The sequence below is a fragment of the Panulirus ornatus genome, chromosome 41 (assembly GCF_036320965.1).
Source record: "Panulirus ornatus isolate Po-2019 chromosome 41, ASM3632096v1, whole genome shotgun sequence".
Lineage (NCBI taxonomy): Eukaryota > Metazoa > Arthropoda > Malacostraca > Decapoda > Palinuridae > Panulirus > Panulirus ornatus.
In genome coordinates this window covers 14,996,031-15,022,739 of record NC_092264.1, presented here as the reverse complement: position 1 = coordinate 15,022,739, position 26,709 = coordinate 14,996,031, and the positions used below count along the sequence as shown (strand labels likewise).

The window sequence follows — 26,709 nt, the reverse complement described above, 5'->3', positions numbered from 1 at the left end:
GTCGTTGACGGCCTTAATGACTCTAGTAGTTGATAGGCATTATAGGCCAAATGACCAGTTATTAGCATATGTCATTTCTGTTCCAATGGTCAAAAACCTAAATATTACCCCCACACAAATAGGGTCAAACTCTAGTGGTATGGAATGTGCCAAAATTGACCCACTGGTTCAGAAGGAGGTAAGAAAGGATTATTCTGATGGTTGGTTACCAGCCCAAGAGATGGCAGCACATGCAGTAAGTATTGACGTATTCGAAAACTAAGAATTGTTAGTCTTGCAGGAATACATTGACCAATCATAATCGAGTAAAATAATTTACTTTGAATTTCATTTGTTACTGAGAGAGGGTGGCTTACCCTTAGTCTGGCCACACGAGTGCCGACTAAAATAGCCTGGCAGACTCACATGACGTAATGTCAACATCTCATGATGGCTGGTTACAGCGGAGTGCTCAAATTAACAGATCTGGATGATTTCATTGCGCCCTCACAGGTAATGTGAGCGAGAGAATGGTGTGATTACCTAAATTATATGTGTGTTTCGAAATGGCCAGAGCCAAATGAAGCAATACAACTGGCGAATATTATGAACATTGATTCAGTTTGATTCAGGGTTCCTTATATACTTAGGGGTTATTTTGCCGACTAGTCTGTATTAGTAGGAAAACATAATTTATCCATCGGTTTGACTTCAGATGGAACTTGTCGGTAAAATACTGGGTAAAGTTCCAATATAGGGGTTGCCATAGAGATAAGTGGAATTGAGAGAAACATTCATTGAGCTCAGTAAATACGTTGCTCTCAGTTCCACTTATTTCTATGGCACCCCCAATGTGAATTAGACGGCGAAAATGCGATTTGAATTATTCCACTATATTCTATGGCAATAGATGATGATAGTAGGGAGAGCTATGATATTGGAGAAAGTGATGTATAAGAAAGGGAAATATATATATATATATATATATATATATATATATATATATATATATATATATATATATATATATATCTTTTTTCTTTCATACTATTCGCCATTTCCCGCATTAGCGAGGTAGCGTTAAGAACAGAGGGCTGGGCCTTTTAGGGAATATCCTCACCTGGCCCCCTTCTCTGTTCCTTCTTTTGGAAAAAAAAAAAAAGAAATTGAGAGGGGAGGATTTCCAGCCCCCCGCTCCCTTCCCTTTCAGTCGCCTTCTACGATACGCAGGGAATACGTGGGTAGTATTCTTTCTCCCCTATCCCCATGGATATATATATATATATATATATATATATATATATATATATATATATATATATATATATATATATCAACAGGATCTGTGAAAACCTCACATCCCTACCCCCAAGCGATATGAATTTATCATATTTTCTTTGTGAACTGAATGGTTTGTGTCTTTTGCATTTTGTTCAGTTACTGGGAAGTGTGTTGAGTTAGTGTGTATATTTCCTTTGACAGCATGAAACCAGTATGACAGAAAGATGATGAAGACTTACAAAATTTTGACTTCTCATCCCTGGGTTAAGTTAGGTGAGGTTTCCATTGAATCTGACGACATATTAGTGTTTTACTTACTTTTACTTCACAATTTATGTACTCATCTGAGACTTTCCAACACTTTCTGCTTGAGTAAAGAATGATTTTGCAAATGATAGTCCCTGGTCGGAATCACTGTTATTGAGTGAATGGAAACATAGGTATGCGTTTCATCCAGATCCATAATTTATTGATATGGTGTGCATAAAGTAGAACTTTACCAGAATTCAGTTTGAATGCATACAACATACAGCATATGTTGTCCAAAGGTGCAGACAGAAAACGGGCTGTATTGCCATTTGGTGTCATTTTCTTCAAGGTTGCTGGGCGTATGTAAATGCTGCAGTAAAAGCACATACTTTTTTATAGCTGTAGGGTGAACCTGAATGTAGCAGTTAATTTTATCGCTGTGGGGTAAATCTGAATGTAGAAATCAATACCCATAAGTTTATCTTCAGATTTATCTAACTTATACAGGGTACCATATTATCCTTTCCATCATTAAGGCCATGTTGAAAAATAAGAAAGTAGGGTTCTCTGACACCACTATGAATATAAGAAAGTCACTGCTGGAATGATGTTATTACCTGCTAATAATAAATTTGATTTGCACATTTAAATTTCCTGCTGTCAAGGGAGGTAAAAAACACCACAATGACGCAAATCAATAAGCAGCGTCAAAATGGCATCATTAATCAGTGTTTCTCTAAATATGATACCATGTGCTCTGTCAAGAACAATATTGAAGTTTCAGATTATATTATTATGAATAACATGTAAAAAGGCTTATCTGAAACAAATAGATGGCACTAAAAGCCTTTCAGATGATGATAACTGTATCCTGTTCAAGAAGCACCAGCTCACTATTTGTTTCTGGGTGGGAATTTTAAATCTGAAGACTTTAAGTACTGACTTTAATTACTCTCTTAAGTTTTTAAGTTGAATAGAAGAATAAAATCACTACTTAGAGTGCCATTTTCCATAATCTTATTATCTATGTACCAATTGCTTTTCTTTGAATGGCTTAATGATTGAGAAATGGGAGCAGCATAAGTGAGTTTGGTTCATTTTATTTGATGGCACACATTTATAATGATAGCTCTAGATATTAATCTCACTTTACAGCAGAATTGATATAGGAAAAGGTTTTATATATTTGCAAAGTATTTTACATATTTTCGTAGATTTTTTATTATAGGGATGTTGACCTCTACTAGCAAAGTTTTTGAATGGCCTCAAATTTTTGTTCATTCTGGATACTAGTTCATGTATGTCTATGGCTTAGACATATTTGTTTATAGTCCAAGAAGTGCGCCAGCCATATGATACATGTCAAGCAGAACTTTAAACAGAGTACACTTTTGCATTGATCATCTTTCATGTAAAAGGTCCATGGGAAAGTCTTTCATTTTCTTTACTCTGCATCATATTTTTTTTGCATTTGAAATGGTCTATAAGCTTATGTGAAAGAAGTCCATTGCTGTCAGTCTTTATTGTGTGGAAAGCATTGTAAAACCAGTGGTCACTGTGAACAGTTTTTATGATATTGCCACACTTGGAGAATATCTTAGATTTTTGTGGGGCATGATTGACGATAAAGCACTCCCTTGCATGGATTGTGTCCAACCAATGCCATTTTGTTGTCAGTTGTCATGTAGAGATCAGATAACATGATGGTAACAGTAACAGCATCTCAGTTTTCACCACCCGTACGTATACTGAGTGAATCTCACTTTTCCAGAATAGTACCATAGCATTTGATAAATAGAAATGACAGAATTATATAGTCACTAATGCAGGAATTTCATATTTATTGTCTACAGGACTGTATCAAACCCGTGAAAGTTGAGCAGAAAGCTGGTCGAGGTGTGATCCGTATTGATAATGATGGAGCAGATGCTTTGGCAATAACGGTATGGTTTATATTATTGAAACATGGACTCGGTAAACCTCAAACTTTGTACAATAAATCTCTGATAATGCTTTACTGTACTTATATTTACATTATTTTAAGAATATAGTCTGTATTTTTAGACAATATGAATGTGCATTATCCCTGTGACTAAAGAAGATGCCTGTACTGCTGTATGAAGCAAGCCTAAGTCAATTTTCAGCTGTGCACAAATCCCTACTGGTATTCTGTATAAATTTATTACATATTACTACCTGTTATTTTCACACTGTATCCTAAACCTGTTGTGTTAACCTGAATTTTTGTTATTCATAGCCAAAGTATGAGAAAGCTAAGATTACGCTGAATGACTGCTTGGCATGCAGTGGCTGTATTACATCAGCAGAGGTGGTTCTGGTCAATCAACAGAGTCATGATGAATTTTACAGGTGGGAAGATACTCTTTCAAGGGTATAAAGTTGTAAAAATTCTTGGATATTTACTATTTCTACTCCAGAAGTTTATCGTTTGTTGCAGAATTAATTGAGTTGAAAATATAAACACTAAATGAGAAATGTGTTTTGATGGTTGAAATTAGACTATTATAAAATCTTGAATTACTATATTTTTCTGATTTGGACAGAGTCTTAAACACATGTGATGGAGCATTCACTCATCATAGTCTTATACTACCTTTACACTTCCCTATACAGCTGGTCCCAACTTCCAATGGGGTTATGTTCTGGTAAACCCATCATGGGTCAAACATACTTTAAGTTGAAAATACACTTAATATGGTTGCTTACAATCGTATTTGCTCGTCAAACTGGAAGCTGCAGCTCGCTGCCACTTTGCAGCATATTGCTAGCCTAGAAAAGATCAAAATTCAAAGTATGTTTTATACTGACTTTGTATCGACTTCGCACCATTGTAAAGTTGAAAAATCGTAAGTTGAACCATCGCAAGTTGGGGGCTATCTGTATAAGTTGTATCCATGAGGATTCACTCTTTTTGCCCACTGTGATTCCAGTTGAGCCAATTGATGGTTTTCCATAGACCCAAAATGATACTGTAACACTCTTGTCCATGACATGGCACATTAGTGCAGTGGCAACAAGCTGATAGCCCACTTCGTCACTCACTTGCCCAGGCCTCTGCAAGGAATGCCTTATGGCCTTAGGGTTTGGGTTTCCTCTTCCTGACCTTAGGTCTTGGACATAGGAAATGCTGTAGTTCGTTTCATGGCAGGAATTCTAAAAATATAATTTCTTGTTTTAGAGCTTTGTGAGGTATATTAGTGTGCCAGTCTGGGTAGATTAACTAGGTGCCATAGACAAGTGTAGTCATGTCCTTTATCCTTCAAGATTCCCTGGAGTTTCACACAGATTATCTTCCATCAGAAAGAGGACTAGTTTTAAAATTTTCCAATTTGGAAACTTTACACTGAGTTTTCTTGTACCAATATTTTAAGAGGAAGTATGATCTTTACTTGTAGAAGTAAAACTGTCAGTCACACCCTATCTCACCAATGCACCAAGCCATCGCAAATGAAAGGATACTACTTTTCGAGTATTTGCTTTAACTTCATGCCAATTTGTTAGTTTATTCCCAAACCAGTGTTGCCATTTCAAGGTTAACTTCTGCATCAAACAAGTGCTCTCTCAGATGTTCATAGACCTTTACTTACAGAAGAGAAATAGTTTATTACTTATCCTACATTTTGAGACTGATTGTGGTTATTTCAGAATTCTAGCTGAGAACAGTGAGCGTGAGGAGTCTGAGAAGCAGACAGTTGTGGTGTCACTGTCACCCCAAGCAGTGCTTTCAATCAGTGCCAAGTTTTTCCTCTCTGCTGATGATTGTGCAAGGAAGTTGGCAAGTATGTTGAAGAACATTTGAATTTGGAGTTTAATAACAATAGATGGATATTTTTTTCTTTCTTTCATACATATTCTCTATTTCTTGCTTGAACAGATAGCATTTGGAATAGATGACTGAGCCTTTGAGGGAAACAATCCTTGATTGGCATCTTACTCTGTTCCTTCTTGTAGAAAGTGATACATGAAGGGTGGATTTTCAAACCCCTACTCACATCCCTCTTAATCACCTTCATAACACACAAGGGATACGTGGGAAGTACTCTTTCTCCACTATCCCCGGGGATAAGTAGATGGATGATTTGCCATTATTTTGATGACAGATGTATTTGCCATTTTTTCTTGGCACACTTATTTTTCTCCTCCACCAGCCTTATTGAATCATTATTTCACTGTGCTGTGCTTTTCTTCCCACATCCCATATATTTAGCACTGCTTACTTCCATGATGGCTTTTCATAATGTACTTAAACTGAGAGAGCTTGGGAAGTGAGTCAGTTGTTGTTCGCTGATGATACAGAGCTTGTGGCTGATTCATGTGAGAAACTGCAGAAGCTGGTGACTGAGTTTGGTAAAGTGTGTGAAAGAAGAAAGTTAAGAGTAAATGTGAATAAGAGCAAGGTTATTAGGTACAGTAGGGTTGAGGGTCAAGTCAATTGGGAGGTGAGTTTGAATGGAGAAAAACTGGAGGAAGTGAAGTGTTATAGATATCTGGGAGTGGATCTGGCAGCGGATGGAACCATGGAAGCGGAAGTGGATCATAGGGTGGGGGAGGGGGCGAAAATTCTGGGAGCCTTGAAGAATGTGTGGAAGTCGAGAACATTATCTCGGAAAGCAAAAATGGGTATGTTTGAAAGAATAGTGGTTCCAACAATGTTGTATGGTTGCGAGGCGTGGGCTATGGATAGAGTTGTTCGCAGGAGGATGGATGTGCTGGAAATGAGATGTTTGAGGACAATGTGTGGTGTGAGGTGGTTTGATCGAGTAAGTAACGTAAGGGTAAGAGAGATGTGTGGAAATAAAAAGAGCATGGTTGAGAGAGCAGAAGAGGGTGTTTTGAAATGGTTCGGGCACATGGAGAGAATGAGTGAGGAAAGATTGACCAAGAGAATATATGTGTCGGAGGTGGAGGGAACGAGGAGAAGAGGGAGACCAAATTGGAGGTGGAAAGATGGAGTGAAAAAGATTTTGTGTGATCGGGGCCTGAGCATGCAGGAGGGTGAAAGGAGGGCAAGGAACAGAGTGAATTGGAGCGATGTGGTATACCGGGGTTGACGTGCTGTCAGTGGATTGAATCAAGGCATGTGAAGCGTCTGGGGTAAACCATGGAAAGCTGTGTAGGTATGTATATTTGCGTGTGTGGACGTATGTATATACATGTGTATGGGGGTGGGTTGGGCCATTTCTTTCGTCTGTTTCCTTGCGCTACTTCGCAAACGCGGGAGACAGCGACAAAGCAAAAAAAAAAAAAAAAAAAGTTTGTTGAGTATTCCTGGTAAATTATATGGGAGGGTATTGATTGAGAGGGTGAAGGCATGTACAGAGCATCAGATTGGGGAAGAGCAGTGTGGTTTCAGAAGTGGTAGAGGATGTGTGGATCAGGTGTTTGCTTTGAAGAATGTATGTGAGAAATACTTAGAAAAGCAAATGGATTTGTATGTAGCATTTATGGATCTGGAGAAGGCATATGATAGAGTTGATAGAGATGCTCTATGGAAGGTATTAAGAATATATGGTGTGGGAGGCAAGTTGTTAGAAGCAGTGAAAAGTTTTTATCGAGGATGTAAGGCATGTGTACGTGTAGGAAGAGAGGAAAGTGATTGGTTCTCAGTGAATGTAGGTTTGCGGCAGGGGTGTGTGATGTCTCCATGGTTGTTTAATTTGTTTATGGATGGGGTTGTTAGGGAGGTGAATGCAAGAGTTTTGGAAAGAGGGGCAAGTATGAAGTCTGTTGGGGATGAGAGAGCTTGGGAAGTGAGTCAGTTGTTGTTCGCTGATGATACAGCGCTGGTGGCTGATTCATGTGAGAAACTGCAGAAGCTGGTGACTGAGTTTGGTAAAGTGTGTGAAAGAAGAAAGTTAAGAGTAAATGTGAATAAGAGCAAGGTTATTAGGTACAGTTGGGTTGAGGGTCAAGTCAATTGGGAGGTGAGTTTGAATGGAGAAAAACTGGAGGAAGTGAAGTGTTTTAGATATCTGGGAGTGGATCTGGCAGCGATGGAACCATGGAAGCGGAAGTGGATCATAGGGTGGGGGAGGGGGCGAAAATTCTGGGAGCCTTGAAGAATGTGTGGAAGTCGAGAACATTATCTCGGAAAGCAAAAATGGGTATGTTTGAAGGAATAGTGGTTCCAACAATGTTGTATGGTTGCGAGGTGTGGGCTATGGATAGAGTTGTGCGCAGGAGGATGGATGTGCTGGAAATGAGATGTTTGAGGACAATGTGTGGTGTGAGGTGGTTTGATCGAGTAAGTAACGTAAGGGTAAGAGAGATGTGTGGAAATAAAAAGAGCGTGGTTGAGAGAGCAGAAGAGGGTGTTTTGAAATGGTTTGGGCACATGGAGAGAATGAGTGAGGAAAGATTGACCAAGAGGATATATGTGTCGGAGGTGGAGGGAACGAGGAGAAGAGGGAGACCAAATTGGGGGTGGAAAGATTGAGTGAAAAAGATTTTGTGTGATCGGGGCCTGAACATGCAGGAGGGTGAAAGGAGGGCAAGGAATAGAGTGAATTGGATCGATGTGGTATACCGGGGTTGACGTGCTGTCAGTGGATTGAATCAGGGCATGTGAAGCGCCTGGGGTAAACCATGGAAAGCTGTGTAGGTATGTATATTTGCATGTGTGGACGTATGTATATACATGTGTATGGGGGTGGGTTGGGCCATTTCTTTCATCTGTTTCCTTGCGCTACCTCGCAAATGCAGGGAGACAGCGACAAAGCAAGAAAAAAAAAAAAAAAAACTTCAACTCCATATGTAATCTCATGCTTAATATATTTCCTCTCTTCATTTACACCTGTGCAATATTATGTAATGAGAAAGCGGTAACCTGGATAAATTCATCAGTAAAAAAAATACCTCTATCTATCTAAATTTACATTTCGTACTATTAGATTTCAAAGCACTACATTTCATCCCTGCAAATTTATTCTGTCCTCTGCACATCTCACACCTCTTATTCTCCTGAATTTTCTACCTCTGATACCCCTGAGCTTCTTTCACTCTATTCTTCCTCCTCCTGCTTGGCCTTACTCTCCTGTTCCCTTACTTCATCTCTGACATAGTTCCTCTTAGCCATTCTTCAGTCATCATTTTTATATTCCTGAAACATTTCAGCGCACGAATTAATTGTAAATGATACATATAAATGTATATATGCTTTGGTGCCTATTTTAGTTCAAAGGTAGATAGATGGTGAGTGGGAAATAATGTGAAGTGGTAAGGAAGAATTTTTAGGAGGAAATATTACTCAAGCTGTTTCATCATAGAGCATTAGGCAGCCATGAATATGATTCAGTGGGTATGGTACTTGTGCAGTAAAGTATGATGTATGATATTATGTGATGCTTTAGATATTTGTTCAGTCATTAGATATTTAATGTCTGAGGATTGTTAGTATTTTTTATTGTCGTCATGGTTACTTGGAATTCTTTGGTCTTTCTTGGAAAATAAGAAATTTAAGACCCTCTTTTTTCATATCACTGATTGTATTATTCCTTGCTTGTGGAAGGTTCCATTTAAAAGTATTCATCCCAAGTTTGAAATTATTCCATTGGTTATTATTTTTCCTTGCTTGTGGATGAGAATAAAGATTGTTCCGTTTAAAGATATTCATTCAAGGTTTGAAATTATTCTTTTTCTTCATTTTATTGTTTCATGAATTAATTATTTGGTTATAGGTTTTTAAAGAGTGAAGTTGATAGTTGTTATTTCGTATTTTCAGGTTATTTTAAGAAGTTAGGTGCCCACTATGTCTTTGATACCAACTTTGCTCGAAGCCTTAGTTTATTGGAAGCACAGAAGGAATTTCTTGCACGATACAGGAGAAAAGACTCTGATTCAAAAGCTTTACCAATGCTTGCTTCTGCATGTCCAGGTAAAGTATTGAGACTTCTTATTTCATATTTTAACATAAGGTACAGAGTAGTGTTACATTGATGTAGCAACAAATTAAGAGTATTTTTGTAGGCAGCCATGGAGGTGTATGGCACTGCATGTAAAGGATGTATAGAGATCAGTTTTGCATGATTGGTTTGATTGGAGATGTAAAATTTAGTTCAAAATATCAATAAATGGATGGCAATTCATATATCAGATAGAGCCCTTAATAAAAAGATGTTATTTATGAATGAAAGGAAAGCAAAATATTAATAAGAATTTAGGGATAGCACAGAAAGGGGAAAACAAATGGCAAAAGTATGAACATCGTGTAATGTTGACTGCTTTCCTCAAAGAAAGCAGCATATGCTGTTGACAACCATTTACAGGTTGAGCCAGGTCCGTCGACAGTTAAGTAAGGTGCCATGATTCATTTCATTCCTTTCTTGTACTGTGCTCTGTTTTTCTTTCATCCAAGGTGGCATGATTTGGGCATGTTTCCACCCATACCAGTTTGTTGCTTATGATACAAAAAGCTTGAATATTCAGCTTACTATTGCTGCATATGGTGCATCATATTCAGTAGTATTGCTCTTCCTTCTTAATTCATGAGGTTTAGGTTTAGTTCTTTGGTCATGCAGATGATTGAGTTTTAAATGTACTGTGTGCAGGACTGGTTACTGTCTTGCAGGATACCTTAGATTAAAACCTTCATGTGTAGGAGGTTACCACCTTCTGAAAAGTAAGGTATCACAAAGGAGTTGTTTTCAATTTTGTGTGTAATTATATATGATTTAGAGAGTTAGTTATGTATTTTGCCTCTTGAGTTATGGAAAAAAAAATTCTTTCTCTTACAGGTTGGATATGTTATGCAGAAAAGACTCATGGGTCATATATTTTGCCTTACATCAGCACTGGCAGAAGCCCCCAACAAGTGATGGGGGCATTAGTAAAGGACTTATGGGCTTCAAAAATGGGTATTTCTCCAGATAAGGTAGGCATATATGCTCATCTGTGTAACCGAATCAGCAGAGTTTCAAAAGATATTTTATTGGTTATTGTGAAAATTACCTTCAAGTAGATAGATATAAGTAACCAGAAAAAATATTTGAAATATATATTGAATGGAAACAGGAGTATGTATCACCACTGTAGTAATTCTGAGTATATATGAATTTGTTTAAGAATGTCAAGTAGCAGGCAAACAAGATTTGTAGTTAAGCTACTAGGAGAGGATAGCAGCCATTGACTTGACCTCTTCAGAAGAGGGAAAGACATAGGATCATATGAAAAAATTTGTCATGTTCCTGGGACATTGTGACGGTAATGAAGGTGCAGTTCTTTGAATTGGGAAGTAAATGATCAAATTTATGACACGAAAAGAAATTAAGCAAGAGTCAGAAAGGTGTGAATAATGCTTCTATAAGATTTCATAGTTCCCAGCTGTATTTTTTTTTCTAAGATTTCTGAGCTTGCTTGAGGAACTAAGTTTTTAATAAACAGCATAGTGGTAGGTCCTCTTTATGGTTTTATACCTACATTTTTCTGTAGAACTTCTTTTTTCATGTGATTATGCTTTTAGTTGCTTTTAAGGCCCTGTCTGTGGGTGAGAAATATAGGTTTTGAAGGATGAAACATTGTATTTATGTCATAGGCAGAACCCTGTGAGCATATATATATTTTCCCTTCCCTTCCTTATACAGAAACCGTTTTGTCATTCTTGACAGTAACTGGTCTGAGACAGTCACCAGCAGTTACTGAAACAGTTTGGTGAAAGTTTCCTAGCTTCCACCACATCTCTGTGCTGTGATGTCATAGACTTGGACAGATTGCTGTTTGGTCATTTAGTCCTGTGAATTAACATCTGCTGGCCATAAATGTAATATGATGGCTGAAGGGTGTGATTCTTCGTGGATTCACCTCATTTTAAGGGTAGAATATTATTAATCCCCCATGAGCAAGTGTTTTATTAAGTACTATTAGGGCTTTGCCTATGGTATAAAATTGTTTCCATTCTTCAAAACCTATACAAATATTTTTTTCCAATTTTCTTTCAGATTTATCACGTGACTGTAATGCCATGCTTTGACAAAAAACTAGAAGCTGCACGAGACAATTTTTACAATGAGCTGTATTCTACACGTGAAGTGGACTGTGTTATTACATCAGGTACAGTAGATATACACTCCCTATTTCAAAATTTGGAAATGAAGCACTTTTGTTGTTAGAGTTATTCTAGACATTGAAACTTGCCACTTAAGATCATAAGATTTCCATACTGAAACACTATCTTCTTTTGTTTTGTGATGTATGCTGAGTAGAGGTGCCATGCATAAATTTGGGGTGCTGTCAGTTCAGTCACAAATAATACTAAAAACCTCTATTTATAAAGGTTAGAATGAATTTTGTGAACATACATTTTTGCTTGGGCTTTGGAAGATTCAGGCTTTATTGGGTGGGAAGTAAAAAAGAATGAAAAGAGTTAACTTATAGCGCCAACAGTTCCAGGTTTATTAGTCCTACATGTTTACAGCTTTTTCTTTTATGCATTTTGGCTGTTTCCAGTGTGTGAGGTAGAATCCAGAGGAGATGACTGAACCTTCAAGAAAAACATCCTTGTTTGGCCCCTTCCTCTGTTCCTTCTTTTGAAATGTGCTAGAGGAAGGAAGGATATCCAGCTCCTGGCCCCTCTTAGTCACCTTATACTCTAGGAGATACAAGTGCAGTATTCTCCTCCCCCCCTTTCCCCAGAGATAGCATTTGGAGGTATAGAAAAATAAGCTTCCATATACACAGTTTTGGTATAGTGATTTCTGATATATAATCACTATCAGAAGTATAATCCTGGCAAAGAATTTCCAAATTTGAGTCTTCTTTTTCATATCCTTATTATTGATATACATATATACTTCCTTCCCCGGGAGTCCCTTTTATTTTTATGAGGTTCCTGCAGCACTCAGGAAGCTGGCCTATTTCCACTAGGTGGGACTACAGGTCATAAATGTAGTTATGTCTATATCAGCACATGCAGAGTGAAGGGCAATTGAGAAGTAAGGGCACTTTTTCTTCGTTATGGTACTTACATCAAGGACATGAAGGGTCGTGGGATAAGTTGAAATAGTATTTGTATTGTTGTAGTGATGGGTAATGTCCTGAATTGAAACAAGAGTGTGTGATTCATGTGTCTTAGGAGTGTGGTTTCTGATGGGAGTATGTCTAGTGAATAGAGTTTAAGACATAGTTGGGAGATCAGTTGTTTGTTGCTTGTCAGGTTGGTTCACTGTGTATATGTTTTGTTAGTGTTATATTCGTTGGGGCTGGGGGATTTGTGAGTAGAGGTTACTGAAGTGTCAGGTAGAGGTAAACTTTTTATCTCTACTTGGGGGTTGATGGTTAGTTATAGAGTGGTTTGGATTGGAGAGGTTTAGTGCTGTTGCATAAAATTGAGTTCCAAACATGTTAAGATGGGATTGTATTGGGAGGACCTTTGTCTCTTGTGAAAATGTTGGGTGTTTGTGGTAGCTAGGTGGCCAGTAATTTTTCTCTGTGCACTATTTCATGTTGTTTGCAGCATTGTCATACTTGCTTTTGAGAGAGTGGAAGACCAGTCTGGTAAGGCATAGTTTAGACTGGAGCAGATGAACTGTTTGTAGAGTTCTGCATATTGAGAGATTCTTTTTCCTTTTCAAAACTGGTGCCATTTAGTTTCTTGAGGGCGAAATATTTAGCTTGTGTGTTATTTTTGGGATGATGCTACTGGTATAGGAAATGAGTGTTGTGTGTTGTTTGTGATGCCTAGTTTGATTGGTGTTTTGCTTAGTGGGAGAGACTATCCATTCAAGATAACTGGAATGTATGAGCTGGTTTCTTGTCTGTTTAGGGTTAAAAGAATGATTGAACACTACTGTGGTGAGCCATTGTTCCAACTGCTGCATGTTTGAAGATGTTTCTGTGGTATGATGGTTTTGTGATGTGATTTTGAGGTTATCTTTGTACTAAAGGACCTTCATGCTGAGGTTTGCTTGAGATAGTGAGAGGTCATGTAGGAAGAGATTGAAGAGAATTGAAAAAAGAACTGCTGTTTGGGGAACTCCATTGTAGCATTTAAATATGGAGATGGGGACATTGTAAGTGACTGTGGTATGGTGGCCAATTATGAAATTGGCCACCCACCTTAGCCAATATTGTAGGAGTTAGTGTAAAGTATATTTTGTGTGAGGATGTGTTGGAGGTAGTGTCAGATTCCATTTTGATATCTTTTGCCACTAGTACTTTGTTACTGGACTTCACCTGCTCAAGGTTACACCACAAGTAAAATGTCACCTCTGATCAAGCTGTATCGCTGGTAGTACAGTCTTATCAAAGAGTGCCTTTTTGTGGTTTCAGTGAGACTGATAACCTGAGCTTTTTATCTGACTATATGTGACTCATGTAAGGAGCAAAAAAAAATTTTTTCCTATGCATTTTTGGTTGAAATACTATAAGTTAGAAGTTTGTCATTAGTCTAAGACAGCTCCATCCTCTGGTATTAAGACCAATAAACTTCTTTGTTTAATTATAGAGATGTTTGCTCGAGATTTGTGAAACTTGTTTTGTGAATTTTTTTTCCAGATAAATATAAGTTCCGCATTTATCACTTTTTAAGTATTATTTGTAAAGCCATTCACCAATTCATTAATGAAGATTTATTTGTGAAATAGCTGCATGTTGAATTTATTCATCTGGACCCTTACATGTCCTGTAGATATTTGATTGAATTGCAAAAAATATTTCTTTTAAAAATTTTGATACAATCACATCCTCATGAGTAGATGACTATTTCAGACCTGGCCTCTTTTTCACACTGTATTTTGATTTCCCAGAATTTCATATAAACTTTCATAATAAGGCTGTTAACATTTTGGTATATGAGGGTATGAGCCTTCCCAATTCTTCTGAGATGAATGAGGTACATACTGCTAGCAGTCATTTGTGCATGAATGTTTATGATGATTAATATGTAATGCTGTTTTTTCTTCCTCTTTTTTTATGTTAGCTGAGACAGCACTGGCAGCAGAGGCCCTAATCAAGTATACAGTCTGTTGTGGATGAGAGGGCTTGGGAAGTGAGTCAGTTGTTGTTCGCTGATGATACAGCGCTGGTGGCTGATTCGGGTGAGAAACAGCAGAAGCTGGTGACTGAGTTTGGTAAAGTGTGTGAAAGAAGAAAGCTGAGAGTAAATGTGAATAAGAGCAAGGTTATTAGGTACAGTAGGGTTGAGGGACAAGCCAATTGGGAGGTAAGTTTGAATGGAGAAAAATTGGAGGAAGTGAAGTGTTTTAGATATCTGGGAGTGGATTTAACAGTGGATGGAACCATGGAAGCAGAAGTGAGTCACGGTGGGGGAGGGAGAGAAGGTTCTGGGAACGTTGAAGAATGTGTGCAAGGTTGATGCGGTATACCGGAGTTGACATGCTGTCTTTGGATTGAACCAGGACATGTGAAGTTCTGGGGTAAACCATGAAAAGTTTTGTTGAACCTAGATGTGGAAAGGGAGCTGTGGTTTTGGTGCATTACTTATGACAGCTAGAGACTGAGTGTGAATGCATGTGGCCATTCTTTGTCTTATCCTTGCGCTACCTCACACGCGTGCGAGGGGAGGGGGGTGCCATTTCATTTGTGGCGGGGTGGTGACAGGAATGGCTGAGGGCAGCAAGTATGAATATGTACATGTGTATATATGTATTTGTCTGTGTATGTATATGTATGTATACATTGAAATGTATAGGTATGTATATGTGCGTGTGTGGGCGTGTACATATGTATACATGTGTATGTGGGTGGGATGGCCATTCTTTCATCTGTTTCCTTGCACTACCTCGCTAATGCAGGGAGACAGCAACAAAGTGTTATTGCATGACAGCTGGAGATTGGGTGTGAGTGAATGGGGCCTTTGTTATCTTTTCCTGGCGCTGCCTCGCGCACATGAGGGGGAGGGGGATGTTATTCCGTGTGTGGCAGGGTGGCAATGGGGGTGAGTAGGGGCAGACTGTGAATTGTGTGCATGTGTGTATATGTGTGTGTCTGTGTGTGTATATATGTGTGTACGTTGGGATGTGTGGGTGTGTATGTTTGCGTGTGTGGACGTGTGTGTGTGTGTGGGTTGGGCCATTTTCTTTCATCTGTTTCCTTGCGCTACCTCGCAGGCGCGGGAGACAGCGACAAAGCAAGATTATTTATTAATTATATGAAATGATACTCCAAATAGTAGATCTCTAAGCTTCACCATTACCGTTTGTTGAGATGCATTTTACTGCTTGTGGATAAATGTTAATGGTGATTATAAATTTTTGATGTTTCTGGTCTTTAAACATCTTTTTCATTGAAACATGTTTTACTGTTTGGGGTATATAGTATGTACCATCTGTTAAATCTTATAGTGTCACCTTTATGAAGCAAGTTTGTTGATTACAATAATGAATATATGTAAACATTATTTTCACCTTTCTGGTGATATAGTGTTTGTTTTTTAATGGTTTAGCCAGAACACTACAATTCAACCGTGTAATAATATACACATGTTTAGCATGGCTATATTTTCCACTCTGGTCTGGAAACCCCGCATAATCAGCGTCATAAAGTCTGCTTCCCAAAAGCTGGGAGTGTTGTAAAGATGCTGCAATTATTTTCACATGAGCAGCTGTTTCACATCTACAGGCATTTATTCACCAAAGTATGGGATACTGCTCACATATGGGGTGGCTCATCCTCTTTCTCTATAAACTAAAGTGGAATCAAAAACCTTCCATGTCATTAATTTTCTTGGCATCACCTCTTTTTCTGTATGCCATGATGTAGCCTCTCTCTCTCTCTCTCTCTGTCTCTCTCTCTCTCTGTCTCTCTCTCTCTCTCTCTCTCTCTCTCTCTCTCTCTCTCTCTCTCTCTCTCGTGTTGGCCAATGATCTCATGGACTTTCTACCTGTGTCCCAACCCTCAAGTTTTGGACCCATGGCATGCATTTGGTTGCTGCTTCCCCAAGCTTCTGTGTAAAGACCAACCACTTAAGGATTGCCTGTTATGATGCCTCCTTCTTCCCTCAAACAGCTAAGCAGTGGAATTCTCTTCCCTTTTTTGTTTTTCTCTCTTCATATAATCTTTCTTCCTTTAAGAGTTGGCCACGAATTAAAGAAGACATATCTTTCAAGACTAGACAGAATGAGTTGAGGTTGTGCTTACCGTTCCACTTGCTTTAGACTCACAATGCTCAAACTAATGTCTTTGCTAAGTACTTAATGCTCAAGGTTGGTTAACACCATCGTTTTTGGACTAAGTCAATATGACAAGAGTTTCTCTTATGTTGAATGTCATTACTAACTAATAGTTTGCTGTTACTAGTGGTAGCAAGGCTATTCAGGTTCAGTCTGTAGAAAATTTTCCAAATGATATCTAAGTTGAGGTTGTTAGCCATTTAGTATTCTTGGCTCACTCTGTTTAGTCTTGTAGAATTAGATTCTTATTCCCTGCTTGAAAGTTTGTAAGGAATATTCTTTTTTACAGTGGAGGTTGAACAGATGCTGGATAGAGATAAGGTGGTATTACCTTCTGTCAGCCCAGTGCAGCTAGATGATGACCTGAGTTCTGGACCTGTAATGACCTCCCATCCTGGATCATCCTCTGGGGGCTATGCTCACAATGTTTTTGTTAATGCTGCCAAAGAATTATTTAGTGAGGATAAGGAAAAGCTTCAGTGGAAAACTTTAAGGTGAGGCAATCTCATGAAATATTCCAGTATTATTGCTCTTTTAAGATGCTGTTCTCAATATCTATGCATTGCAGTTGATATTTGTATGCTGTTCCAACTTTTGTAATGTCTTTGAAATTTGTGTTGCAAAATTTTCTTTATATATAAAAAAAGATTTCAAGCTTCTTAAGTAAATCATGAAAATTAATGCAGTCCATTCATGAATTCAGAAATGCAGATTTCCGTGAAGTTACCTTGGAGGTGAATGGAGAGACTGTGTTACGATTTGCATTAGCTTATGGATTTCGTAATATTCAGAACCTAGTGCAAAAGCTTAAGAGAGGGAAGAGTCCTTATCACTATGTTGAAGTCATGGCCTGTCCCTCAGGTAAGACCAGATTATCTTATGGTCCTCTTAAATGGTCTGATATCCGCTTGAATTGGTTGATAGCTTTTTATTTATGTTATTCATCACCAATGCTGTATCTGTGCATGAAATGATTATGTAATTAAGTATATAATAGAAATACTGTGGAGTAGATATAGACAGATAAGAATACTACAATTTTCATGCCACTATTCACTGTGAGGGAGACTGGTTGACAAGTGTTGCCAAACTATTGAAGGATATGTTTATATATACTGAACAGTATTTCTATTTTATACATAATTACATAATCATTTCAAGAAGATTGACCATGGCAAAAGAGTCTCCATAACTGACAAACTCCATTGCTGCTTTTTAACCTTTAGTGCCTCACCCTTAACAAAGGCCACTGGCAGTGTTTCAGAGACTCGATCCTAATGTTCCTACCGACTACTACTATCAATTGTGTCTACCTAATGCTCCTGCCTTAATGTGTCAACCTACTACTACTACCTGATGCTGCCACCTAATATTCTCACCTACTGCTTCTACCTAATGCTCCTGTCTAATGTTCCTGCCTCATAATTCTACCTACCATTTTGCCAAAAGGCAGGGCTAGTGCATAATGCTCACAGCTGAGAATTCTAGTTACAAAGAACAAGTTCTGTGAATTAAGTGTTGTCAAGCATTATATGTGACAAGGAGATATTGTATGTTTGTGAATGCACCCTGGCATTCTGTCTGCAAACATACAATCTCTCCTTCTCATACATAACACTTAACATACACAGTTCATTCTGCATAATTCTAAATTTTCCTGCAGTAAGCACTTTGTGCTAGCCCTGCTTTTTGGCAAAATGGTAGGAGCAATAGACGAATAGAAATAGTAAGTAGGAACATATAGGGAGGAGCATTAAGTAGAGACATTAGATAGAGGTGGTAGGCAGGGGCATTAGGTAGTAGTCCTTGGTAGGAACATTAGTTAAGAGCCTCTGCAAACACTGGGTTAGAGTTCCCCACTGCTAGTGGCCTGTTGAGGATGAGGCACTAAAGGTTAACAAGCAGCACTGGAGTTCACTATATGGAGAGAATGTCATGGCTACTCCCTTGAGGGAGTTCTGGGTGGTAACAGGCAAAAGAGATATAGATAGATAGACATACCTCCCTGCTCGGTGGCTGCCTACCACTTCCTCAAATTTTTCTCCATTCAGACTTACATCCCAACCAACTTGTCCCTCAACCCTGCTGAATGTAACAACCTTGCTCTTATTCACATTTACTCTCAACTTTCTCTTTTCACAACTGTGAACGAATGTGGCTTTTCTGTCTTATTTTCCTGGCGCTACCGTGCTGAAGCAAAGGTTAGTGATGCTGTTTTCTGTGGTGCATGGAATGGATTGAAGGCAAGCAAGTATATAAATATATTATAGATAAATAAATATATAGTATTATTATTATTATGTGTGTGTGCATATTACCACAAGGAAAATGAAACACATTAAGTTCCCATGTGCACTTTCGTGTAATGATCACATCATCAGGGAAGATACAAGAATGAGATAGAAGATGTAGAACAGTCTTTTGATATACAAGGACGAGACATAGCTAAGATGCCATTGGTAAACAAGCGTTACTAGATGGTGGTGTTTGGGTCTGGCATCATGCCTGTCATAAACTTTGTATTATGTGGACAAGAAAGGGAACTGTTTCAAATTTTGCTTGCGATAAAGTTATCCAGTTTGTATAGACTTTCACAAATATTAATGTTACAATTCTTTGTGTTTTTGATAATAGAACATTCAATGATTTTCTCGTGGTAAAGGAGTTACAATTAATAAGTGAATTAGCATTACACCAGTCAGTACAAAGGTCATAATTTTTATCATGATGAAACAAAGCATTTGATTTTTGCCATCCTTATACTATATCCATGTTGCTCAAGTCATACATAAAATCCTTACCAGTCTGTCCACCTTAAAACATATTGCAGTTTTTAAAAGGGACACAGCCCACTGAATTTTATGGTGAGTTTTTGATTAAGATATTCTTCATAGTATTGTTATTGCTGAAGGTCAAATTTACATTAAAGGAGTAAAGCAACTTAGGAAGTAATGTAAAATTATCACTAAAAGGGATAACTAAAAGATTCCTGTTATCAAGGGGAGGTTTGTGTTCAACTCTACGGAATGATTTCTTTGCCAACTTAAGGGATTTATCAAGGAAAAATCTAGGATACTTTAACTTGGATCCTATAGAATATAACTTCTCTAACTCATCATCAATGAATTTCAGTCTGCATATATGTAATGCCGTAAGGAACATCAACTGGACTGATGATAGTTTGATTCTGTCATGTTGAGCTGAATAATAATGAATATAAGAACAAACATTAGTGGATTTTCTGTATATGCTGAACTTAAACATTCTTCTATCCCTATAGATCATGCAATCTAAAAATGGTAACATAATGAAAAATAATTTGATGTTACCATACTCTTATTTCGCTTATGGATCATGCAATCTAAAAATGGTAACATAATGGAAAATAATTGTATGTTACCACACTCTTATTTTGCTCTCATAGGATTTGTTTCTCAGGCCTGGAACCATTTTGGTTGCTTGCCTTTGTACTCCATCCATTCTGTCTACATCTCCTCAAGGAGGGCAACCAAAACTGAATACAATGAGTTGTAAAGTGAGAATAATTCCTGCGACTTTTATTTGAAAGGCCTTCCTCTGAATCACAGACTTTTTTTGCCCCTTTTTACTGCTTCTGTGCATTGTGAACTTGGCTGGAGGATCAGAGATTATCACATGTAAGTCCTTTTCCTCATTTATCTTTTGTTGCTCAACATAATTCATATCGTAGCTTGCCTTTTCATTTATTCCCCCAGCTTTTCCTTACCCTTCAAATGCATTATTCTCTTTTCACTTCCTCTGCGATATTTTACTCTACCCCTCACATCACCTGCTTTTCTCTCAACTAAACTCTAATCTCATTGTTTCACTAGCTATTTCTCTTTTACTGTCATCTCTGGCTACTTGTTTGAGATGTTCTCTTCATCTCATACAAACCTAATCCTTTATCAAAACAATCTTCCAGATTTGTCTAGTATTTAATTGCTCACAAACACCTCTTCTAATTTTATTAACCTCCTTTCAGAAGAGCATGTTATTCTTCCTTAAATAATGTATCTTTCTCAAGAGATCCTCATTTGCTGTCCTTTTCTCATATGCATTAACTTTTTTCTGTTTTGGACTGTGTCCTAAACTAGTTGCTTTGTTTTTTATTTCATAGGGTGGGGGAGGGGGCAAAAGTTCTGGTAGCGTTGAAGAATGTGTGGAGGTCGAGAACATTATCTCGGAAAGCAAAAATGGGTATGTTTGAAGGAATAGTGGTTCCAACAATGTTATATGGTTGCAAGACGTGGGCTATAGACAGAGTTGTGTGGAGGAGGGTGGATGTGCTGGAAATGAGATGTTTGAAGACAATATGTAGTGTGAGGTGGTTTGATCAAGTAAGTAATAATATGGTAAGAGAGATGTGTGGTAATAAAAAGAGTGTGGTTGAGAGAGCTGAAGGGGGTGTTTTGAAATGGTTTGGTCACATGGAGAGAATGAGTGAGGAAAGATTGACCAAGAGGATATATGTGTCAGAGGTGGAGGGAACGAGAAGTGGGAGACCAATTGGAGGTGGAAAGATGGAGTGAAAAAGATTTTGAGCGATTGGGGCCTGAACATGGTGGAGGGTGAAAGGCGTGCAAGGAATAGTGAATTGGAACGTTGTGGTATACCTGGGTCAACATGCTCTCAATGGATTGAACCAGGGCATGTGAAGCTTTTGGAAAGTTCTGTGGGGCCTGGATGTGGAAAGGAAACTGTGGTTTCAGTGCATTATACATGACAGCTAGAGAATGAGTGTGAACGAATGTGGCCTTTGTTGTCTTTTCCTAGCGCTACCTCATGCACATGTGGAGGGAGGGGGTTGTTATTTCATGTGTGGTGGGGTGGCGATGGGAATGAATAAAGGCAGAGAATATGAATTATGTACATGTGTATAAATGTATATATCTGTGTGTGTATATACATATATGTATACGTTGAGATGTATAGGTATGTATATTTGCGTGTGTGGACGTGTATGTATATACATGTGTATGTGGGTGGGTTGGGCCATTCTTTCGTGTGTTTCCTTTCACTACCTCGCTAATGCGGGAGACAGCAACAAAGTAAAATAAATAAATAAGTATTATTATACTTAGTCGCTGTCTCCCACTTTAACGAGTTTGCGTAAGGAAATAGACGAAAGAATGGCCCAACCCACCCACATACACATGTATATACAGAAATGTCCACACACGCTCATATACATACTTATACATTTCAATGTATACAGACATACTCATACACAGACATATATACTCAAGTACATATTCATATTTGCTGCCTTCATCCATTCCTGTTGCCACCCCACCACACATGAAATGGCACTCCCCCACACGTGCGCGAGGAAGTACTAGGAAAAGACAACAAAGGCCACATTCGTTCACACTCAGTCTCTAGCTGTCATGTGTCATGTATCGAACCCACAGCTCCCTTTCCACATCCAGGCCTTACAAAGCTTTCCATGGTTTATCCCAGACGCTTCACATGCTTTGGTTCAATCCATTGACAGCACGTTGACCCCAGTATACCACATCGTTCCAATTCAATCTATTCCTTGCACACCTTTCACCTCCTGTATATTCAGGCCCCGATCGCTCAAAATCTTTTTCACTCTATTCTTCCACCTCCAATTTGATTTCCCACTTCTCATTCCATCCACCTCTGACACATATATCCTCTTTGTCAATCTTTCCTCATTCATTTTCTCCATGTGACCAAACCATTTCAATACACCCTCTTCTGCTCTTTAAACCACACTTTTTCCACACATCTCTCTTACCCTTTCATTACTTACTCGATCAAACCATCTCACACCACATATTGTTGTCAAACATCTCATTTCCAACACATCCACCCTAATCTGCACAACCCTATCTATAGCCCATGCCTTGCCCCCTTATAACATTGTTGAAATGGCTATTCCTTCAAACATACCCATTTTTGCTCTTCGAGATAATGTTCTCACCTTCCACACATTCTTCATTTGTTCCAGAACCTTCTCCCCCTCCCCCCATGGTTCCATCCGATACTAAATCCACTTTCAGATATCTAAAACTCTTTTAACTTCTTGTTTTACTAACTTAAAGTCCATAAATATTATAACTTTTCCGATTTGTTATTATAATATCATCCACATTAAGCTGCATGCTTAAATTTCAGTCTGAATTAAATATCTGATTTTATACAGTACTTTTATTGTCAGCCATAACATATTGTACTTCATCTTGTTTTTCCAGGATGTTTAAATGGTGGTGCACAAATTCGGCCAGACAGCACCCTCCCAGCTAAGGATCTGGTATCAAAGTTACAAGAAGCATATGACCTACTACCATCAGTCAGTCCAGGTGAAGATCCCCGAGTGATGACATGCTACTCTGAGTGGCTAGGAGGGGCAGACTCAGAGAAGGCCGAAAAGCTTCTACATGCAAATTATAAAGCTGTGGAAAAGGTCACTAATGCTCTTGGTATCAAATGGTGATAAAACGATATTTGATAAAAATCTACAAAAAAAGAAAAAAATTATGTAAAATAAATGTACAATTATTTTTAGATAAATGATGCTTATGAGCACTTATCCTTGTTTTATTTATTATGCAAAATTATATAGTCTTAGACAGTCTGATTAAAGCTTTTACCTCCAGCATGTAAATATTACTGGTATATCAATCCCAGGCAACCACCTCCTAGGGAAGTAACACTTCCTAAGTATATGGTAGAGCCAGAGGCAGTGGCATAGGGAGCCAGCACTACAGTGGATATCAGCCTAGCCCTGACCAAAGTTGCGGTCTTTTCTTTGTACCTAGCTTAATAAAAGATGCTGCTATCTCCATTTTTCACGTTACACTTTCATATCTTGGTATAATTGTTTTTCAGTATTACTTCATTTCTTTTTATTATTTTGCTTTTTTCTATTTTCTCGCTTTTATATGCTTCTCGAAGTAATCATTCTTTTCACTCAGTATTGTTTCTTAGTGCAGGTAGTTGCTGGTAGGCAGCCAGTGACTAAGTAGGTATATTACTGGTACTACCCTCCTGGGTATTAGGTTATTGATGGCAGCAAAGTGAGTCAGTACTTCAATGGTTGCCACATTGCACTCCACTGACCCAGGTAGCTGTCGTATCTTTCTGCCTCACCCACACTTGGACTGCTGGCCTTCTGTCCACAAACATACAATCTCACCTTGTCACACATAGTATGTAACAACACTCAACTCACAAACTCGTTCTTCATAACTCTAGATTTTCCTGTGGTGAGTACTTTGTGCTAGCCCAGCCGTTAGGTAAAATGGCAGGAGCAGTATATAAAGGTAGAAGTTAGGAACATAAGACAGGAGTGTCAGGTAAAAGTAGGAGGTTTACACATTTATGTGTGAGCATTTGGTAAAAGAAATCAGTTGAAACATCAGGTAGAAGCAGTTGGTAAGAACACTAGATATGAGTCTCTGGAAACACCATGCTAGAGTTGTCCGATGTCAGTGGCCTGTTAAGGGTGTGGTACTAAAAAGGCTAAAAAATGGTATCTGAGTTCACCAGTTATTGAGACTTTTGTTGTAACCACCCCCATGAGGGAATTCCCAAAGGGAGCAGGCATCAGAAGTACAGATAGATAGATGGAGCATTTAAATGCTAGCCCTGCCTAATGGCAAAATCTCAGAATGGGTCAAATTCAGGAGATGGAAAGAGTAGAACTCTCTATCTCATGCTGTACTTAACAGATGACTGACTGACTGACCATGGAATTAGGAAAGCACCAGAGCGAATGAATTTTCAGTTCTTGAGATATCTAAAAACTTTGGAAATTATACATTTTGGATTCCTTTAAAAATATCTAAAAACAGAATTATATATTCAAACTCATTTATGTTGGCTTTACAAAAAATTCTATTACATTTACATTAACATTATAGTTTAAAATCTATTTTTATTTCTTGTACTGTTATTACTGCATATGATTAATATTTGATTGATTGGGATTCCTTTAGTATTTCATGGTAGGAGTGTAAATGTAGATGTCACATACTGAGGCCAGTCCATTAAGTAACTTTGGGTCAACAAAGTATAACCAATCCTAAGTTGAAAGAAGTCTCAAAATGGCAATACAAACAACATAGTATGACTAATCCTAAGTCGATAAAGAAGTCTCAAAATGCAACATAGTATGACTAATCCTAAGTCAATAAAGAAGTCTCAAAATGGCAATTTTTTCATGTGATCACTGTTTTTTGTGTTAGCGAGGTAGCACCAGGAACAAAGAACAGCTGCATCCACACACATCCACCCTCTAGCTGTCATATTTAATGCACCAAAACACAGCAACATAATTGATATTTCTGTGGCCTTTTTATTTAAAGGCAGTGAGCAGCTATCCTTCAACTTGCCAAACTGAGCTCTCTACATTTATTGAATGTTAAGAAAATCTTGTAAGCAAAACTTTTTTTCAATAAGTAAATAAAAGGTAAATTTTAATAACATTTCTTTGTATATATTGACAAAAATTGCTTTTATAAGAGATGGTTTACAATACTTTTCAAAAGTATCGTATTTCAACCATGGGCCATTTGGCCTTGTGGACCCCATGACATGAAAATGTTGTTCCTTTGTCCCTCACTGGGACAGGACCCCCTCAGACTTCTCTCCCTTTTAATTTCAAAATTGAAACTACTTTACTTTGGAAGTTGTTGAGAAAGCTGATTATGTCTCATCATATGCACCGTTTTGTTTTGAAGTATATTAAACATTTTATTTCTTTCATCAAATATCATCTTAGGCTTTGGACTTAAAAGATTTATATCAATATCTTACTGAAATCCTCAAAAGATGGAAACTAAATTCAGATCATAGAAGAGCATGGGAATAAGCTTCAGTGTTGTCGCCAATTTCTGGGGGTCATCATACCTCTACCCTCTCTCACTTTAAAAGTCCTTCGGTAATACTCAGCTTTATTTTCCAGTTTATCAGCACAATCCTCCCCTCTTGTAAAATTATTGTATATTAGCAGGCACAGAAGAATGAACAGAGAGAGAATGTTTCGTTTAGTTCTAGATGCTACCTTTGTAGGTGGATAAAAAGTCATCTTGGAAGATCATACTTATTGGAGCCAAGAAAGTAAAAGTACATTATGTAACCACAGGTACACATACAAAAGAAAATCAAAAACTTTGATGATAAACAAACATTAGGTAAACATATGAGTACAGTGACCAAAGAAAACATATTCAAGAACACTGTATTAACCAACAAAAAAAATATTTTAGGTAATATGACATAAGAATGACTATATAAGACTATTTTCTCATGCAACATAAACAAGTCACTTGTGTACAAACATTTGTTGTGTTTATTAGCTGAGTAAATAGTTTACTCCCTACAAATTCAGAAATAAAGCATGTAATAATTTCAGTGAAGACTATTTGCTCTTGTACATTTGTAAACAAAGATTAATAAATAGTAGTCTGGAATGACATAGAAATGAATGTATATTATCTCATATACATAAACATAATTCTTCGGTAATCATAGAAAAAAAGTGATTCATAAAGGTAATGGAAACATATATCTGCAAAATGTAGCAATAGTGAGGAGCTCAGCACTGAATGCTAATTATTACTGTTTCTATCTTAAATTAAAAGAAAAGTACAAGAGAATTGGAGTATTAAAGAGCTAGGTTTGATGAGTTCTTATATCCTCACCCTGAAGGAAGGACACAGTTTTATGTGGTGAGGTAACTCTACATTTTGATTCTGACAGAACTTTCCTAATGATGGAGAAAAAATTAGATGAGCACTGAGGGATGAAACAGCTGGAATTATCATGAGATTATGATGAAGTGGCTTAGGAAGGTTATGCCAATGAGACACAATAATACAAAAGAACTGGAGGATAACGTGAAGATAAAGAAAAGGTGAATGCTATACTTGTAGATCTTTCAGAGGCAAAGAACACTGCAAGGAACAAAAAATGCAACATAACAGTGATAGGAAAACCATGTGTAAGACGAACAATGGACATATTTGGGAGGGTGAGTGATAAACCAAGTAAAATGCTCATTACT

At 37.8% G+C, this 26,709-nt stretch overlaps 1 protein-coding gene across 2 annotated transcripts; it reads left to right on the top strand.

Moving 5' to 3' along the window:
* Positions 1 to 340: 340 nt before the first annotated feature.
* On the top strand, positions 341 to 23,230 carry LOC139761692 (cytosolic Fe-S cluster assembly factor narfl). Of its 2 annotated transcripts, XM_071686039.1 has the most exons (10): positions 350 to 492; positions 3,363 to 3,452; positions 3,767 to 3,879; positions 5,176 to 5,309; positions 9,251 to 9,403; positions 10,263 to 10,399; positions 11,463 to 11,574; positions 16,942 to 17,146; positions 17,356 to 17,513; positions 22,895 to 23,230. In XM_071686039.1, the coding sequence occupies exons 1-10, from the start codon at positions 427 to 429 to the stop codon at positions 23,134 to 23,136; spliced, it is 1,410 nt and encodes a 469-aa protein (XP_071542140.1). In that variant the 5' UTR covers positions 350 to 426; the 3' UTR covers positions 23,137 to 23,230. The 2 variants fall into 2 exon arrangements, with proteins under 2 accessions (XP_071542141.1, XP_071542140.1); XM_071686040.1 differs by lacking the exons at positions 3,363 to 3,452; positions 3,767 to 3,879 and having other exon boundaries at positions 341 to 492.
* The last annotated feature ends 3,479 nt before the right edge of the window (positions 23,231 to 26,709 follow it).

Bases quoted from the DNA above. Each gene is read 5' to 3' on its own strand.
- LOC139761692 (XM_071686039.1), top strand. From the start codon at position 427: ATGATGGCTGGTTACAGCGGAGTGCTCAAATTAACAGATCTGGATGAT. The intron at 9,404-10,262 runs GTAAAGTATTGA...TTTCTCTTACAG, and splicing joins GCTTGCTTCTGCATGTCCAG to GTTGGATATGTTATGCAGAA. The intron at 10,400-11,462 runs GTAGGCATATAT...ATTTTCTTTCAG, and splicing joins TGGGTATTTCTCCAGATAAG to ATTTATCACGTGACTGTAAT.